Consider the following 19,437-nt stretch of genomic DNA (forward strand, 5'->3'; position numbering starts at 1 on the left):
GGGCTGCGTCATTCTGGTTTGGCGTGCAGTAAAATTTTCACTGTGATACAGGCTGTACATCGTTTCTGGCAGGCTGTGCATCGATTTCCACCACACAGGGAGTTCTTCTTGCAGGAATTAAGTCTTTTTGGTCCTGAGACTTCAGGGAACAGGAGGCAAGCTCTATACAAGCCTTTGGAGAGCACTTCTCAGCACAGCCAGAGAGCAGCAAGACAGCAGGGCAACAGCAAGGCAGCAGTCATTCACAGAAAGCAGTCAGGTGAGTCCTTTGGGCAGCCAGGCAGTTATTCTTGGCAGGTTGCAGGTTCTGGTTCAGGTTCCCTTCCCCAGGAAGTGTCTGAGTTGGTATTGGCAAAGGCCCTGTTTAAATACTCAAATGTGCCTTTGAAGTGGGGGAGACTTCAAAGAGTGGCTTAGAACTGCACCAGGTCCCCTTTCAGTTCAATCCTGTCTGCCAGGGTCCCAGTAGGGGGTGTGGCAGTCCTTTGTGTGAGGGCAGACTACTGTCCTTTGACATGTAAGTGTCAGGCCCTCCACCCTCCCAGCCCAGGAAGACCCATTCAAAATGCAGATGTATGCAAGTGAGGCTGAGCATCCTGTGTTTGGGGTTTTGTCTGAGTGAATGCACAAGGGAGCTGTCAAATGCACCTAGCCAGACGTGGATTGGAAGCACAGAAGGATTTAAGTGCATAGAAATGCTCACTTTCTGAAAGTGGCATTTCTGAAATAGTAATATTAAATCCAACTTCACCAGTCAGCAGGATTTTGTATTACCTTTCTGGCCATACTAAATATGACCTTTCTGCTTCTTTCAGATCAGTAGCTACCACTCAAACAGTATATGAGGGTAGCCCTAATGTTAGCCTATGAAAGGAGCAGGCCTCACAGCAGTGCAAAAACGAATTTAGGAGTTTTACACTACCAGTACATGTAAACTGCATAGGTACATGTCCTGACTTTTGTCTACACAGCACCCTACCCTATGCGTTATCTAGGGCCTACCTTAGGGGTGCCTTGTATTTAGAAAAAGGGGAGTTTTTTAAGCTTGGCAAGTACTTTTAAATGCCAAGTCGAATTGGCAGTGAAACTGCACACACAGGCCTTGCAATGGCAGGACTGAGACATGGTTAAGGGGCTACTGAAGTGGGTGGCACAATCAGTGCTGCAGGCCCACTAGTAGCATTTAATCCACAGGCCTTGGGCACATATAGTGCACTTTACTAAGGGCTTGTAAGTGAATTAAATAATCCAATTGGGTATGATCCAATTTCAGCATGTTTAAAAGGAGAGAGCATATGATCCTCAGCACTGGTTAGCAGTGGTAAAGTGTGCAGAGTCCTAAAACCAGCAAGAACAGTATCCAAAAAGTGAAGGGATGCAGGCAAAAAGTTAGGGGTGACCACCCTAAGGCTGTCAGGTCTAATATGTGCCCCCATGCTGAAAGTGGGGAGAGCTATCCAACCTCCAGGGAGCTCTCATCGCTAAGGCGGAAGCACCTGGAGAGACCATCAGCGCTGGCGTGGTCAATCCCCAGGCGATGCTCCAATGTAAAGTCTATTCCCTGTAGGGAAATGGACAACCTCAAGAGTTTAGGATTCTCGTCCCTCATCTGCATGAGCCATCTGAGGAGCCTGTGTTATGTCTGAACCCGGAAGTGAGTCCCAAACAGGTATGGTCTCAGCTTCTTCAATGCCCAGACCACAGCAAATGCTTCTCTCTCAATAGCACTCCACCTCTGTTCCTGTGGTAATAGTTTTCTGCTAATAAAGACTACTGGTTGGTCTAGGTCCTCCTCGTTTAGTTGTGCTAGAACAGCCCCTATGCCATGCTCTGAAGCGTCTGTCTGCACAATAAATTACTGGGAGTAGTCAGGGGGCTCGAGCACGGGGGCCGTGCACATGGCTTCCTTCAGGGAGTCAAAGGCTTTCTGACAAGTCTCTGTCCAATTCACAAACCTAGGTTGCTTTTTGGAAGTAAGTTCTGCCAAGGGTGACACAATGGATCTATAGCCCTTGACAAATCTACAGTAGTATCCGGTGAGGCCTAAGAAGGCTCTCACCTCTGTCTGTGTTCTAGGTGGTTGCTGGGCCTTGATAGTTTCAATCTTGGCCTGGAGTGGCTGCACCTTGCCACCACCTACTAGGTGTCCTAAGTACACCACGGAACCCTGTCCAATCTGGCACTTACTAGCCTTGATGGTCAGGCCTGCCTGTTGCAGAGCCTGAAGCCCCTACTTGAGATGGAGCGGGTGTTCCTCCCAGCTGGAACTGTAGACGGCTATGTCATCTAGGTAGACTGCGCAGAAGGCATCCTTGCCAGCAAGGACCCCGTTGACCAACCGTTGGAATGTAGAGGGGGCATTTTTCAACCCAAAGGGCATCACCCAGAATTGGTAATGGTCCTCAGGTGTGGAAAATGTGTATCTCTCTTTAGCACCCTCAGTCAAGGTGCTCTGCCAGTACCCTGATGTGAGATCAAAAGTACTGAGGAATTTCTCAGAGCCTAGTCTCTCTACAAGCTCATCAGCTCTGGGGATGGGGTGAGCGTCAGTCCGTGTGACTGAGTTGAGACCCCAGTAGTCCATACATATCCAGAGTTCTGGCTTGGCACCGGGTGCAGCAACCTTGGGGACCAGCACCACATGGCTGGCCCAGGGACTGCTGGACTTCTAAGTAACCCCTTGGACCAGCATCTTGGTGACTTCCTCCTTGATGTTGGCCTTCACCTTATCTGATAACCTGTAAATGTTGTTCTTTACAGGGGGACTGTCTCATGTGTCAATATCGTGGATACACAAGTGGGTGAGTCCAGAAGTAAGGGAAAAAATGGAAGAGAACTGCTCCAACAACTCGTAGCAGCCTCCTCTCTGATCTAGAGTCAGAGAGTCAGAGAGATTGACATCCTACCACCCTACACTGACCCATCACCTTCTTTGGCAGAGAGGAGGTCGGGGAGAGGCTCACTCTCCTCTTCCATGCCCTCATCTGTCACAAGGAGCATACTGACCTCAGACCTCTCAAAATGAGGTTTGAGTCAGTTGTGGTGGAGAACCCTTAGGGCGTGTCTAGGGATCTTGAGGTCCACTAGGTAAGTGGCCTCCCCTTCCGCTCCTTCATCTCAAATGGGCCAGTCCAGTGGTCCTGGAGCACCCTAGGCTCTACTGGCTCCATCACCCAAACTTTGTCGCCAGGTGAGAATTCAACCAGAGTGGCCTTCCGGTCATACCACTCCTTCATCACCTCTTAACTGGCCTCAAGGTTACTTTTGGCCTTCTTCCAGAAGCGTTGGGTCTGGTTGCGGAGGGCCAGCATGTAACTGACCACATCCTGGGGAGGTGTCTTTGGAGGTTTATCCCAGCCCTCTTTCACTATGCTTAGTGGTCCCCTGACAGGGTGACCATAGAGAAGCTCAAAGGGGCTGAACGCCACCCCTTTCTGGGGCACCTTCCTGTAAGCAAAGAGAAAGCATGTCAAGAGGACATCCCACTTACGCCTCATGGCCTCAGGTAGGCCAGTGATCATGCCTTTTAGGGTCTTGTTGAATCTCTCAACAAGCCCATTGGATTGAGGATAGTAAGGGGTGGTAAACCGGTATGTTATCCCACACTCATCCCACATGGACTTCATGTACGCTGACATGAAGTTTGTGCCTCTGCCAGACACAACCTCCTTTGGGAACCCAACACGGGTAAATATTCCCATCAGGGCTCTGGTCACCACCGGCGCAGTCACTGTTCTCAGAGGGATTGCCTTGGGGTAGCAGGTGGCATGGTCCACCAAAACCAGGATAGACCTGTTGCCTAAGGCAGTTTTGGGGTCCAAGGAACCAATGACGTTGATGCCCACCCTTTCAAAGGGGGGTGCCAACTATGGGGAGTGGGATCAGGGGGGCCTTAAGCCTTTCCCCTGTCTTCCCACTAGCCTGGCAGGTGGGGCAGGCCCCACAGAAACTATCTGAGGCTACCCACATTCTAGGCCAATGGAAGTGGGTGACAAGCCTGGAAAAGGTCTTGTCTTGGTCCAAATGTCCTGCCAGGGGGATGTCGTGAGCTAGGCCCAGTAGGAAGGCCCGGTAACACTGGGGGACCACCAGAACACATGCTGCCCCAATGGCCGGAGCCTTAGGCTCTCTGTAAAGGAGATCATTCTCCCAGTAGATATGGTGATCACCAAAGGCTTCACCTGCTGCTTGGGCTGCGGTCTGTTGCCTTAGACCCTCAAGAGTGGGGCACTCTTTCTGCGCCTTGCAGAATTCTTCCCTGGTTGGCCCAGCATCTACTTGCCAGCCAGCAAGTTCAGGCAGGTTACCCAGGTCAGCATATCCTCTCCAGTTGGCTCAGGGGCTTCCTCCTCTGGGACCCGTCCACCCCTGTGGGAATATCGGAGGCAGTTTTCCTGCATCTTTTGCCCTTCCTCTGTGCAGCTGTCTGGGCCATTGTTCCAGGCTGCAGACGCCCTTGACTCACTTCCCGGGCAGCCATGGATCTTGTGGTCATGCAGACCCACTCAGGCAAACCTAACATCTCCAGGTGAGATCTGTGCTCTACCTCTTCCAGGCAGTATGCCTGAGATAATTGCCTAACAGACAATCTACAGGCATAGCAGGACTCACAGCTACCTTTAGAGTACCAGAGACCCCGCCCCCCATTCAAAGGGAACCAGAGCCACCGGTAGGTGACTCTCGCTACTGTCAGCGACTATGACCTGGTGGAATGTATTAGGGATTATCTGCTCTGCTGACACCAGCTGACTCATGACAGTAGTCATACTGGCTCCTGTGTCACGCAGAGCCTCCACCCTTTACCCATCAATGGTGACCCACTGCCTATACTTGAAGTATTGGCAGGCATGTGGGCTTTTGGCACCATTTCCTTACCTCCCAGGGATACTAGGGGCACCTCTATCTGCTCCCCAAAACTAACTGGGACTGCCTCCCCTCCGAGCGCTACACTAGCCAACCCAGGTGTCTGCCCTCCAATGATGGGCTGTGCCCTCTTGGGACACTGGGAGTCACCCTTAGAGTGTCCATGCTGGTAGCACTCTTAAAGCATTGGGTGATGAACTTCCCTAACTTCTTATCAAAGTACTCAGGATCCTTCACAAATTTTGGCGTGAACTGGTTACCATCCCCCCCTGGGGAATTGTTTTGGGGGGCTTTTGAGAGTTCCTTATCTTTAAGTTTTTCTCCCCCCTCTTTCTTCTGTTGGGAACCCTGACCACCTTTGTGGGTGTCCCCCCCCCCCAGGCTCCTTTCAGGACACTCTGGTGCTAACACAGAAGTCCGTCTCCTCAGCAAGCTTCCTGGGATCAGTCAGCTTATTGTCTACTAAGTTCTGGGGCAACTCTGTAAAACAAATACTGAGCATATGCTCTCTCAGAAGCACATCATATAATCCTTTGTAATCATTCACTTTGTTGCCCTGCACGCATCTATTCAGTGCCTTATTGGAGAAATCAAAAATGTCTACCCAAGTCTGTGTGGAACGTTTGGTGCTGCTCCTAAACCTCTGATGGTATTTTTCAGGAGTCAGCCTAAATTTGGCCAGTAAAGCGGCTTTCATGGGTGCATATACATTTTGATCATGTGGATCTAATGTAAGGAGTGTGTCCCTCCCCAATGCTGGTATATAAAACCACAAGGACGCCCCCCATTGCTCCCCAGAGATCCCATGAGCCCTTTGTGCAACTTCCTAGGCAGCCAACCACTTATCAATGTCATCTCCCACCACATAACTGGGCACCACACTTTTGGGTATACAAACCTTTTTCTCCCCAACAGGTCCTGCATGTATGCTGCCACCATCACTGCTGGACTCAGGCTGCCTTGCTTTGATCTCCAGCTCCATGAGACTCAGTTCATGAGCCAACAAAAGTTTATTTTCAGCCAAGGCTCTCTCAGCTGCAGCCTCAGCTCTCTCAGATTGAATTTGCTTGGCTGCTCTCCCAGCTTCAGCCTGTTTGGCTTCTCTCTCTGCCCTCCTCTCCTCCTGTTGAGCTTCAATTTTTAACCTTGCCATTTGTAATTGGAATTCTCTATCTTCTCTCCTTTCCTCTGCGGTCAGGCACTGATCAGAGACACAGCTCCCTGGTTTGGCAGGGGGCACAATCACAGTGGTAACATCCTCCACTAATGGCAAATAATCCTCTGAGGTGCCCTCCTCTTGCTCATCCACCTCAGCATTCTCCTCTGAATGGTCTTCTGCCCAGGCCCTCAGCGCCACTTAAAATTCCTCCTTTCTGGGGCACCTTGGGTGGATACTCCCGTATCCCTGCAGAAAACTTTCAGCTGTTTGACAGTATATGTCTCCAGCATGTCTAGGTCAAAATCTTAATTTCCAGCTTGAGACCCAGCCAGAGACATGTTGAGTGAGGATGTTAGTTAAAAATGTCAGGTAGAAAATGAAATTTCTGAAAAAGATGAAAAAAATCAAGTTGACCTCAACTGTGGGTAGGTAGTGTACACTTAGCTATTGTATGTCACTGCACAAATACAAGTCCTATCTCACCGCTGCCACCAATGTTAGAAATGGGGTCTTTGGTTGGCAGTCAGGTTACCCCCTGTCCAAGCAAGGACCCTCACTCTAGTCAGGGTAACTCACACACAATCCAAATTATCCTGTGTCCACCCTCTGGTAGATTGGCACCGAGAAGTCTGGCTTAACTTAGAAGGCAATGTGTAAAGTATCTGTGGAATAAATCATGCAATAACACAAAAATACACCACACAGTGTTTAGAAAAATATATAGGCCCTCATTACAACTTTGACGGGCGGCGGAGGCCGCCCGCCAAAGTTGCGCCGCAGGAATACCGCACCGCGGTCTGAAGACCGCGGCCGGCATTCTGAGTTTCCCGCTGGGCAGGCGGGCGGCCGCCTTAAGGCCGCCCGCCTGCCCAGCGGGAAACAACCTTCCCACGAGGACGCCGGCTCGGAATCGAGCCGGCGGAGTGGGAAGGTGCGACGGGTGCTACTGCACCCGTCGCGTATTTCACTGTCTGCTATGCAGACAGTGAAATACAAGCGGGGCCCTCTTACGGGGGCCCCTGCAGTGCCCATGCCATTGGCATGGGCACTGCAGGGGCCCCCAGGGGCCCCGCGACACCCCCTACCGCCATCCTGTTCCTGGCGGGCGAACCGCCAGGAACAGGATGGCGGTAGGGGGTGTCAGAATCCCCAAGGCGGCGCAGCATGCTGCGCCGCCTTGGAGGATTCTGACGGGCAGCGGAAAACCGGCGGGAGACCGCCGGTTTTCCTGCACTGACCGCGGCCAAAGCGCCGCGGTCAGAATGCCCTAAGGGGCACCGCCAGGCTGTCGGCGGTGCTCCCGCCAACCGCGAGCCTGGCGGTCACAGACCGCCAGGCTCGTAATGAGGGCCATAATATTTATCTGATGAGATGCAGGTCAATACGATTAAAATGCAATAAGTATATGTTGAAATATCACTGTAAAAATGATTTAAAGTGTCTTAGGGGGTGATTCTGACCGCGGCGGACGGCGGTCGCCGCCCGCCTAGCGGTTCCCGCCGAAAGACCGCTCCGCGGTCAAAAGACCGCGGCGGTCATTCTGGCTTTCCCACTGGGCCGGCGGGCGACCGCCGAAAGTCCGCCCGCCAGCCCAGCGGGAAACACCCTTCCCACGAGGACGCCGGCTCAGAATGGAGCCGGCGGAGTGGGAAGGTGCGACGGGTGCAGTTGCACCCGTCGCGAATTTCAGTGCCTGCAAAGCAGACACTGAAATTCTTCGTGGGGCCCTCTTACGGGGGCCCCTGCAGTGGCCATGCCATTGGCATGGGCACTGCAGGGGCCCTCAGGGGCCCCGCGGCACCCCCTACCGCCATCCTGTTCCTGGCGGGAGAACCGCCAGGAACCGGATGGCGGTAGGGGGTGTCAGAATCCCCATGGCGGCGGAGCGCGCTCCGCCGCCATGGAGGATTCTCAAGGGCAGCGGGAAGTCGGCGGTACACCGCCGACTTTCCGTTTCTGGCCGCGGCTGAACCGCCGCGGTCAGAATGCCCAGCGGTGCACCGCCAGCCTGTGGGCGGTGCTACCGCCGACCGCCGCCATGGTGGTAATTACCGCCAGGGTCAGAATGACCCCCTTAGTCTCTTAAAAGCAACAAATGTATCTTGCAAGCACAGAGTACTTGGTTTGCGTTTAAAATCTCCGCAAGGAACCGCAGAGGAGGAGATCTGTGGACAACAGGGAGGTGTTCATCGATTTCTCGGGCCGCACACAGTGATGCGTCGTTTATTTTTCATGCAGGGAAGGTTTTGCGTCGATTTCCGGCACTTGGTCTTGGTTTCTCTTCGGGTTGCGGGGTTTCCGGACACCCCGGGGACGATGTGTTGAATTCCGGTGCTGACAGGACATAGTCACAGGGGCTGCGTCGATCCGGTGGGCATTGTGTGGAAATTTCTACCGCACAGTAGGTGCTGCATCAATTCCTCTCTGGAAGTTAGGCTCCGTCGTTCCGGCTTGGATGTGTGTCGATCTAGTGGGCCGTGTGTCGAATTCCCGGTCTCTATGCTGGCGCTGCGTTGATCTTCTTGTTGCAAAGTCGGGCTGCGTCATTCCGGTTCGGCGTGCAGTGAATTTCTCAGCGTGATGCAGGCTGTGAGTTCTTTCTGGCAGGCTGTGCAACGATTTCCGCCGCACAGGAAGTTCTTCTTGCAGGAATTAAGTCTTTTTGGTCCTGAGACTTCAGGGAACAGGAGGCAAGCTCTATCCAAACCCTTGGAGAGCACTTCTCAGCACAGCCAGAGAGCAGCAAGGCAGCATGGCAACAGCAAGGCAGCAGTCCTTCACAGAAAGCAGTCAGGTGGGTCCTTTGGGCAGCCAGGCAGTTCTTCTTGGGAGGTTGCAGGTTCTGGTTCAGGTACTCTTCTCCGGGAAGTGTCTGAGTTGGTAGGGGCAGAGGCCCTGTTTAAATACCCAAATGTGCCATTGAAGGGGGGGAGACTTCAAAGAGTGGCTTAAAAGTGCACCAGGTCCCCTTTCAGTTCAATCCTGTCTGCCAGGGTCCCAGTAGGGGGTGTGGCAGTCCTTTGTGTGAGGGCAGGCTACTGTCCTTTCACATGTAAGTGTCAGGCCCTCCACCGTTCCAGCCCAGGAAGACCCTTTCAAAATGCAGATGTATGCAAATGAGGCTGAGCATCCTGCGTTTGTGGTTTGTCTGAGTGACTGCACAGGGGAGCTGTCAACTGAACCTAGCCAGATGTGGATTGGAAGGCACAGAAGGATTTAAGTGCATATAAATGTTCACTTTCTAAATGTGGCATTTCTAAAATAGTAATATTAAATCCAGATTCACCAGTCAGCAGGATTTTGTATTACCATGCTTGCCATATTAAATATGACCTTCCTACTCCTTTCAGATCAGCAGCTACCACTCAAACAGTATATGAGGCTGGCCTGAGACATGGTTAAGGGGCTACTTAAGTGGGTGGCACAATCAGTGCTGCAGGCCCATTAGTAGCATTTTTTCTACAGGCCCTGGGCACAAATAATGCACTTTACTAGGGACTAATAAGTAAATTAAATAATCCAATTGGGTATGATCCAATGTCATCATGTTTAAAGGGAGAGAGCATATGCACCTTAGCACTGGTTAACAGTGGTAAAGTGTGCAGAGTCCTAAAACCAGCAAAAACAGTATCCAAAAAGTGGAGGGAGGCAGGCAAAAAGTTAGGGGTGACCACCCTAAGGCTTTCAGGTCTAACAAAGGCACTCTGGAAGGAAAACCTATCAAATATCTCAAAGGGTTTGGGGGAGGAATTTAAATAAATGGGAAGCAAATTCAAGACCTTTTAGTGGATTCAAATAATTAAGCCAAGACTATTGTATGACTAGGTGACAGCCTGGAACAAAATGGGTAAACTGGATAAGTTGGTGGAGGAACTCAGGAGAAAAGGGCAAGATAGGACAAGAGGTATAGAGCCATCAATGATGAGATTCTTCAGTGGCAAACCTAGGAGAATTTCTACCATAAAAGTTAATTTTCCACGCTGCCCTGCAGCTGCGTTTCTATCTAAAAAACATAAAATAGGAAATATGTCTCTAGTGCCCCAGTGATTCCCTAAAATATGAAATTTGTTATCCAGAATTATTTTCTTGTGGGGTTTTGAGGTTTCGCATCCTAGTCACCGTACTGCTCTCATGATCAGCGTTGAACACCTTTACCTTGTTATTTTGGCCATCTCGTTGCGGCTCAATGTGTTCAGTGCAGACACATCTCCTATGCGCTTCTTGATCCAGAGCTCATAGCCGATCCTGGAATAGAGCAGCAGCATGGCTGTGAGGGGCACCAGGAACAAGGCAACAAGGATGAATATAGCGTAGGCCCGCCGCAGTTCCATAGTACTCCAGGACTCTTGACAGCACACATGATGAAGGTTATACAGGAAATCATATTTCACCTAGAAGGGAGAAAACAGAACTCCTGAGATACAAAGGCGTTTAATTTGGAACAGTCACAGAGGAGGGCAATGCTAGTCAAGACCATAGGGCTCAAATCCCAGGAAAAACACACAGCCAGTATGTATGATTCACAAGTGAAAGGGAGATGACCCGAATGCAGCGAGGTCTGGTAGAAAATGAACCTGGGACAGGTCAATGTGTCATAGTCATATACTTCTACTAACATTGTCACATGAATCATTTTACCCAAAAAGAGCAAATTAAATCATGGAGGTAATTTCTGTGGCATTATTATCTAGCTATTGTTAAACATTTTAACACATAGGTATTGATTCACAAGAGACCTTAGGACTATTAAAAACACAGTAGCCTCTTATGAAGAAACTATACACAGTCAGCAATTCTAGTTCAAGATGCATTCGTCTAACAAATGATGATTTTCTCATGCAAAGAAGGGCATGAAAACATTAACAATAATGTTTCTTTCTATTTTCATGTGTGAAATGGTTCACTCAGCAGGAAGCAAACATATGTGTAGAGAAGTTTTCTAATAAAAGCTGGGCTGCTTTTAATCTGCACATTCCGGGTAGTTTACATGGGGTGCCGCGCTATGGAGGGCGTAGAAACACGCCTTTCTATTAATAAACAACCGGTAAGAGCAATACTGTGCGTCACATATATTTATGTATTGATGAATTCAAGTCAAAATTAAATATTAAGTACATCAGACCCTTCAAAGAGATGCATTATGTTTCCGATTCAATAAATTAACTCGTCAAATAAGCTCGCTTTGCGATCCTTTTACTACCGGAATTGTTATAGTAATCACGGTAAGGTTTTTTTATTAGAACTGTGAACACACAGTTCCTGAGAGGAGCGTAAAACCTCAACTTAATACAGTCTAGCTCGGAAGTAATGAGTGCTTGCTTTACCTAATCTCTTAAAAGTGGTTAACGATTGTGACCAGTCCGCAGGAGAGCAAGAATAATGCCAGTGGTCACCAAAGGCATGCGAAAGAATGAATCTGTTAATGCCAATATCCTCAAACCCACATACCTAAAAGTATAGACTAACAAAGGACTAGAGGAAGGCTACCAAAAAAGTGCAATGTCTCAGCAGAGTATCTGGGCTCAGCTGCTCATTCAGAGGGAAAGAGAATGAAAAATATGTTATGTCACTTTGTACTGCGCACTAATCACCCATCAGGGTGTCCAGTAGCTTATAGGTCAGTAATTCTGAAGCATTAATAAAGCAGAAGAGGCATTGTTTAAAAGGCAAATTTTAAGGAGACACAATGGGATAAGAAAGACTGAGAAGTAGTTTAAGTTATTCACGGGAAAGCTGGAGGCAGACACACAGGAGTGATAGTTTTGTAAATGAGACAATAGCGCAGAGAAAATTATAATTTTCAGTGGTTACCCTGAATCTTTCATCAATTTCGGCATGTTGAGGTGTCGAAATAAAGGTCATAAGATAAGAGGAAGTGCTCAAACAGTAGAGTGGACGTGCATGGTACTGAAAACAAATCGAAATAAAAGTATATCTGTTCAAAGAAAAACAATAAGTGAATGTACTCTGTGACTTGGATTACACACTGTTATGGAGCTATATGAATATTCAAGTGTCAAACTAGACAAAGTGTAAGAATTAGGACGTGAACGTGCAAGATGCTCAATGAAAAATACGGGATACAAATTCTTAGAAAACTGTGAGGTAAGGGGAGCTGGCAGTTGTTCACAAAAAAATGGACGGCAAATCCACGTGATAGTCAAAGGACAATAGAAAGTGAAGGTTAACGGTGCTTACAGCTAAGGTAAAATGAAGATTCAAGCTGTTTAGAGAATCAGAGGTTAGAAATTAGGTTAGAATTTAAGGTGTTTACAGGAAATAAGAGAACACATTTAAATGGTAATTAGAACGGCTGGCAAAATCTGGTGGAGGAAAAGCAAGGTGAAATGAAGGAGTAAGCAGATGTACACTTCAAGAATACAAAAAAATCTATCTATGTATGTAGTATTTACAGTAGATAGCCCACTAGAGTATGTAGCAGGGGGCAATGGGTCAGCTCACTTCAGCCACTGGCTAACTTCACTGTGAGTGACGGCATTCACAAAGAGCAAATTCACATGTAAAGTTCTAAACTCCCTCCCTAAAATACTAGTGACTACTATGACAATGTGTGCTTTTTGAGGCCCAACCCATATTTTCCCTTTAGGTATATATATTTTTTTTTTTAGAATGTGAGATTCCGGAAGCTCTCTCATCAAAGTTGTGCAAAAACCATGACAAAACAAAACAAGAATTGACAAAGTCAAAAGCTGCCAGCCAGTGCCACATCTATTGGCTATGTCAATGCTTGTTTTCTCAATAGTTATTTGTAATAAGGAGGCATTAATTTCGTTTTAGTTGTTGTGGCTGATTTAAGGTGCTACGTAGGAGGAGGAAGATGAAATTCTGTCTAACATCCTTCTTGGCCAAATCTGCATTTGTCCTACATTTCTACTTATGCTTGGCAGATTTGGCCTATGCTTTCACATCTAAAACAGCATGGCCCGTGAAGCTGGTAGACCAAAATTCAATATTCTACAGTATGCAAATAATACTATCCTCTTATACCTAACAACACTAGGACTTTAGAGGCAATTGGATGATCTCCTTGTAAACTGTGGAAGCAATACCATCTGGATGAACACCACCAAAACTAAAATCATTATTTTTGACCGCTGGTTGAAAAAGAAATGAAATTGAACAATCAGTAATGACCCATTTAAAAGAGTAGCAGCATATAAGTGCCTTGGTGTAAGCTTTGAGGAGAGAGGGATGACAATGCCACAGAAAGCACTTCTCAAGAATTTCACCCTGGGGCTGTGTACAACCTTTCCACAGATCATAGAAAACATTGCTTTCCCGTAATAACTGTCAAATGGATCACTGAGAGAATATCCAATCCAAAAATATTGCGTGGAAAGAATATTGTGTCAAAAATGTCCAGGACCAAAATATAGAGAAGGTAAGTGCAGATAGGTAAGTATAGTTTTATTATTCTTAACTCCACATCCACAGACCTTGAAGATTTGTAAAGCTTTATTTACCTATTGAAACTTATTTTCCCATTTTTTTGCCCTGGATATTCTTGACACAATATTTTGTCCCACAATATTGGTTCCCATACTGGGTGCAAACACCTGTCAAATTCTGTAAAACAATGGAATCCAAATTTGTGGCGGAGTTACTCTCTGCAATGATTGCATACAGAAACGCCTTGGTGCCCTGGTAAGACAAATTAGACTTCAGCATTCACCATTCGCTATTTCCATTACTGGATGCCACTTCCCATCGCCAACTGTGATCGACTGAGTTTAGTGTGCTATAAATTTATGCTCAAATCCAGATTCCTCTCCTAGTGTATCAAATTGAGAACGACAGACTCAAACACGTTAAAATCATTGCCATGATCTGTAATTGGGAAGGGAAGTGACGCGGTCCATGGACAACATACTTAAAAGCCTCTGTTTAGAACCTCGAATCCGAGTAACTGTGGAATAATCCAATTTGCGAGTTGCAAATTGCGAGTCCTTCCGACTCACAATTTGCAACTCGCAAATTGGTATGCAGAACAGTGTCTCAGACACCGTCTGCGAGCCGGTATGGGGTCGCAAAGACCCACCTCATTAATATTAATGAGGTGGGTCGCAAATTGCGGCCCCATACCCACTATGGGCACTCGCAAACATGGAGGCCTGCTGTAGTCAGCAGACCTCCATGTTCGTGACTGCTTTTAAATAAAGCAGTTTTTTTTTTTTTAAGCGTAGCCCATTTTCCTTAAAGGAAAACGAGCTGCACTTAAAAAAAAATCCGAAACCTTTAGTTTCGATATTTTTTCAGGGCAGGTAGTGGTCCCTTGGACCACTACCTGCCCTGAAAAAATAATTTGTGGTCCATTCACAAAGGGGAAGGGGTCCCATGGGGACCCCTTCCAATTTGCGAGTGGATTACCATCCACTTCAAGTGGATGGTAACTGCGACACCATTTGCGACCGAAATGGTATTGCATACCACTGAGAATCGCAAATAGGAAGGGAACACCCCTTCCTATTTGCGATTCTGAAATGCATTTTGCGAGTCGGTCCCGACTCGCAAAATGCATTTCTGCATTGGAAACACGCATTTGCGAGTCGCAAACGGCAAATTTTGCCGTTTGCGAGTCGCAAAGTGTTTCCTGCATCTGGCCCTTAATGAGGTACCGATCTGGCCGCGCTCCCATAAGAGGGCCTTGGCCCGGCAGGATTAAGGGGGAAGCAGAACGACGATGTAGGGAAAGAGGGGAATCACGCATTCATTTGGTCTGCGTATGGCCTAGTTTAATTGTGCTCCGAAAAATGGTTAAAACTGTTATTGAGAAGAGTAGACATTCGATTGTGCAAATTAGCGGCGGATACCTGCCTGTGGAGCACCCCTGCACAGCTCACTTCAAGATTTCTCAAGTTTATGAAGCTGACTCCGGCAGAACCTTGCAGTGAAGCCACAGCATAGAACACTTCTGCAGGCCAATTATGACAAATGGTAATTGTATGATAACTGCATAGAAGGTTGCTTTCATTTGTTTATATTTAATTTTTTATTCAATTGTCATGATTTTAATTCATTAATCAATAAAATATAATTATTTCATTTATCCATTAGCATGCTGTGACAAAGATATGGTGATGCATTAGCTTCAGATTTATATGTTGGAGGGAAGAAGCAAGAGGTTTGGCATTCCCCACCATCATCTAAAGAACCAAACTTTGATTAATCAAAACTAACAGGGAGTTTTACTTTCTATTTACTTTAATGCGTGATGCAGTTTTAATGAACACCATTGTCAGAGTCTGGGATTGCATTTACCTCCAGAATCTGTACGTGCAGCATGGGGGATCCAACAATGATCGCAATAGTCCACACGAACCCTAGGAAAGAAGAGAAGAATTAGTAAGCCTCATCATACACTTTGGTCAACTTTCACTTTAGAGACTGTAGTGAGCATTGTTTGTGGATGGAACTGGTCTCTATCTGCCTGACAAGTGTTTACAGTTAATCCAAGTGAAGATAAAACCTATACTGTCTTCATATAAATGTGTCACTGCAAGCAATGTTTGTTTGTTTTTTGTGTGGCTTTAGAGGTATTTATGAAGAAACCTTGAAATCTACACAGTTTAAATTAAACGGCTGGCCGAGTTCTTAATGAGGGACATTGCAAGAGTCCAGGAATGGAAGATATGCCAATTTGCAGGTGATTTTAAGATGAGTTATGAGGCTGGTATCTGGGAGGCAGGCACAGGTGCAGAAACTGAGGGTGTGATTGAGAAACCCAAAAGAGTGCTTCAGGGGAAGACAGTGAGTGCTGTGCACACTCTGTCACTGGAACCAAGCCATAACCAAGCAGTACCTGGCAGATGAGCTCATAACAAGGGCGATAATGGTCCTGAGTGGTTTGTGTTCCAGTTCAGGGACGACCTGGCTTGGCAGTTCAGGCTAGACTGTCCTCATTGCAGCAGAGTTGAGACTGTTTTGGATGTAGCCGGATCCAAACTGAAGTGGCATGGTGTGCAACATAATGATGGACTTGGATGCAGCCCGAGTGATTATGAGTGGCCGAGATTTAAGCATTCTATCCATCACTTCTTGTATACTTTACAATTTAGATACTCATCCTTTCTTTCAGCTGCTGGACCAATATACAGACGCTACAGAGATTATTGTATTGATAAGGCTTGTTCTGATAGAGATGGAGAAAAATGATTTTCTAAATGTAGAATACAACTGAGTACACACACAAAATTATTTCTGCCAGTGCTGACAAATTGGGCCAACTCCGAAAAACTGTGGATCACTGATGTGTCACTTAAGTGTGCAAAAAGTTGAATTTGCAGTCCTAAAGCCCACATGTCCAACCACATGCTCAATGACTGGAGAAAGTATATTGGTATTTCCAGTGGTGGAAATTGGTGTGGCCAATGGGAAGTTGGTGAAAACCCAAAGAAGGGTAACACTGAGGGGGTTATTCACAAACTGCATTTTGTAGTACATTTAGGGCCAGATGTAGCAAAGAGAAAATGTGTTCGTACATATGGCCCTTAGTAGCACTACAATAGTACTACTAAGTTGCTACAAAATGCTATTCACATACCTACTGCAGACGTCTCTGCCTCACTTATCTCCGCACTCATAAATATATGTTTTGGTAGTAAATATGGTAAGGGCCAGAAGGGAGTGGCTGGAAAGTTGGGAATGTTCACAAATAAAGGGGAGGCCTTAAGGAGTAGTAAGGAGGGGTTTGTGGAAGGCTAGAAAGGGGTTTAGGGAGGCATGCCCCCACCCATAAAAGAGTAGGCCTATTCCTATTCACAAACTGTGCTTCTATAGTTACTAGAGCCAATAAACACAAAAACAATGAGTAAATATACTCTAGGTCAGAGCTGGAAATAAGTCCAACACCACACATAATCAACTGCTTGTACTGCAAAACCCTCCAATGGAAAATAATGAAAGTAGGGACTTTAAATTAAACTCAATAGGAACTAAATTTAAATTAAATTAAACGATTTAAACTATTAAAAAATATAAATACATATAAATTAAATTAATGTTAAAATATTACCTACAAATTAAACACATTTATTATTTGTAATAGTTTAACATCTTTTTTTAATTTTAAAACTGAATGTAACATTCCTTTTTATGAAAAATAAATAATCACTTTTATTTAATTCCATGCATTACTTTTGATACATTTTAATGCATAATAAAAATGTATTATTTACTTTTGATGAGAATTTAGTTTGTAAATTTAACTGCAGAAAAATAATCTACTTCAATTTAATACAATCTAAACTACAGTTTTAATTTAAAATGATGTTTTGAAGCTTTAAGGTGTTTTATAGTGTTCTACATTGAAAATAAATGTATACAATTAATTAACATTAATATTTACCATAAATATAGATTTTATAATTTCTTTAAAACTTATAGTACATTTTTACATTTTGACCTATCCTTTATAAACTTTATAAAAAGGAGATGACTGCCCCGATTGCAGAATCTCCGCAAGTGTGCAGGACATCAAATACGGTTGGAAAATCACTACTAGTAGTAAATTTATGCTAATACATGCATGTTTTTAGTGACTCCGCCCCCTACTACATGGGTTGGGCACATATAAGTCTACAAGTTGGAGTAACTTTACATTCATAAATGTTGAATAGCCAATGGTAAGTTTACTCAGGAGTGTAAGAGTAAATTTACTTGCAGTAAATGTACACATGTAGATTTACCTTTGTGAGTAGCACCTGTCAGTATTCACAAACCATACCAATTGATGTCTGTACTTAATTTGTACACGTATTCCCTAGGCAAATGCAATGCTAGATAAAAGATGTAAAATAGGTGTGGAAGTACCCAGCAGCTCTAGATAGGGTGTAAGGGATGGGATTTTCCCACCTGAAATAAAATTAATTGGACAAATTATGTAAATTAGTAAATTCATATTGCCATTTACCTAAGAGCCTCATTTAAACTTTGGTGGAATGGCTACCAAACTGCATATTAGTTGAATGCCCTGCCTCTAGCAATCTTGCTGTGACCTGCCAACCATAGTTAGAGTTGCTGAGAAAGTTGTTGGGGAATTTTTGCTGAAATTGCTATGGCTGATGAAGCAGTAGCAGTGTTGGTGAAAATGTAAGGCTGGCAAGGCCATGCTTTTTTGTCAACCAGATCAGTATTTTTTGTTTCTGCAGAACAAAGTACCAATGTGTCGAAGTGAAAACAGCTCAGGTCATCTCAGAAACCAAAGACCAGCCTGCTCTTGAGTTTAGAGATAAAATAATTTACTACGTGCATACGGAGACTGAACAGCCTGAGGGATCAATCCCGAACAGTCTAAATAAGGAAGTAACTAACACATGATCTTTTATGCTATCAAACCACAAAGAAGTTCGTACATTTCATTGGTTCTTGACATTGTTGTATGATCATTTCTTCAACATTGGTAAAGGTGTTACCGTTAATTCTTCATAATGCAACATATATAGTAAATTAAAGCATAGACAAGATAATTACATGGCTAATATTGCGTGATACATTTTTCTACAGAACTGAGAAAAACACGTACACAGGATGGTACATTTCTAAAGAAAGATTGCTTCAGCGAGCATGCAGTGATATTTCATGGAGGCTATTCTAATAGCAAGCCTTGCAACAAAATGCATTCCGAGCAAAAGTAAAATATATCAGTAACCAAACTTCATGTAGGTCATGAGTTGTTCAAAAGATACAGGCCTAGTTGTCATTGGGTATCACAGTGCCCAACAGGCCCAAAATGGGTCCCAGGAAAATGCGATTCCACAAATGTCCCTGATACACTGGGCATTTTCGCCTAGCACATAGGATTCAATGTTGTATTTTATTGCTTACCACTTCCACGCCTATCAGTGTGATTTCAAAACAAAAAAATAGAATTTGAAGCCCTACTATAAATATCAAGGCCTTCCGACACAGATAACCTAGCCATCCTCTGCCAAGTAAACAGCTGGCAAAGGGTTTCCAACAGCACAGCCAGCTGAAGAAATGCCGTCAGGCACCAAGGATTCTCTCAACTCATCATTATCTCAGAATGAGGAAGTAGAAGTGCGAATGGGCAGAAAGAGGCATCTGTCCGTTTTTGGTGGATGGCTGGCTGTCCTAATCCTGAACCCCTTAGCTTAGAATACTATTCTCACTGGACGTTGGGGGTAACCATGGAAAATCTGTGATCTGTAAAGATTTCTGAGAGTATTGCTTGGGATGTTTATGCATGTCTCAAACATACTGAAATTCATGCAGATCCTGTGGGAAAGTCTACAATTTGTAGGTGTTCTCTTCTCTTATTTTTGGTATTTGGGGTAAAAGGATTTTTGTCTTCGTCTTTACTTTTGCTAACTGTACTTCGTTCATATGATTTCCTGTATAAGAAAAATATATGTATTTTTCTAGAAAATGACCTTTAT

At 45.5% G+C, this 19,437-nt stretch overlaps 1 protein-coding gene across 1 annotated transcript in view; it reads right to left on the reverse strand.

Annotated features, from left to right (window-relative positions):
• Window positions 1–19,437, reverse strand: part of LOC138266661 (pyroglutamylated RF-amide peptide receptor-like) — a 1,190,446-nt gene that overhangs the window by 60,968 nt on the left and 1,110,041 nt on the right. The window contains exons 3-4 of the mRNA XM_069215467.1: window positions 15,302–15,363; window positions 10,178–10,413 (exon numbers count right to left, since the gene is read on the reverse strand). Of these exons, the coding sequence (XP_069071568.1) occupies window positions 10,178–10,413; window positions 15,302–15,363 (298 nt within the window). The remainder of the gene's footprint in view (window positions 1–10,177; window positions 10,414–15,301; window positions 15,364–19,437) is intronic.

Source organism: Pleurodeles waltl, chromosome 11 (assembly GCF_031143425.1).
Source record: "Pleurodeles waltl isolate 20211129_DDA chromosome 11, aPleWal1.hap1.20221129, whole genome shotgun sequence".
In the NCBI taxonomy this organism is placed as follows: Eukaryota; Metazoa; Chordata; class Amphibia; order Caudata; family Salamandridae; genus Pleurodeles; species Pleurodeles waltl.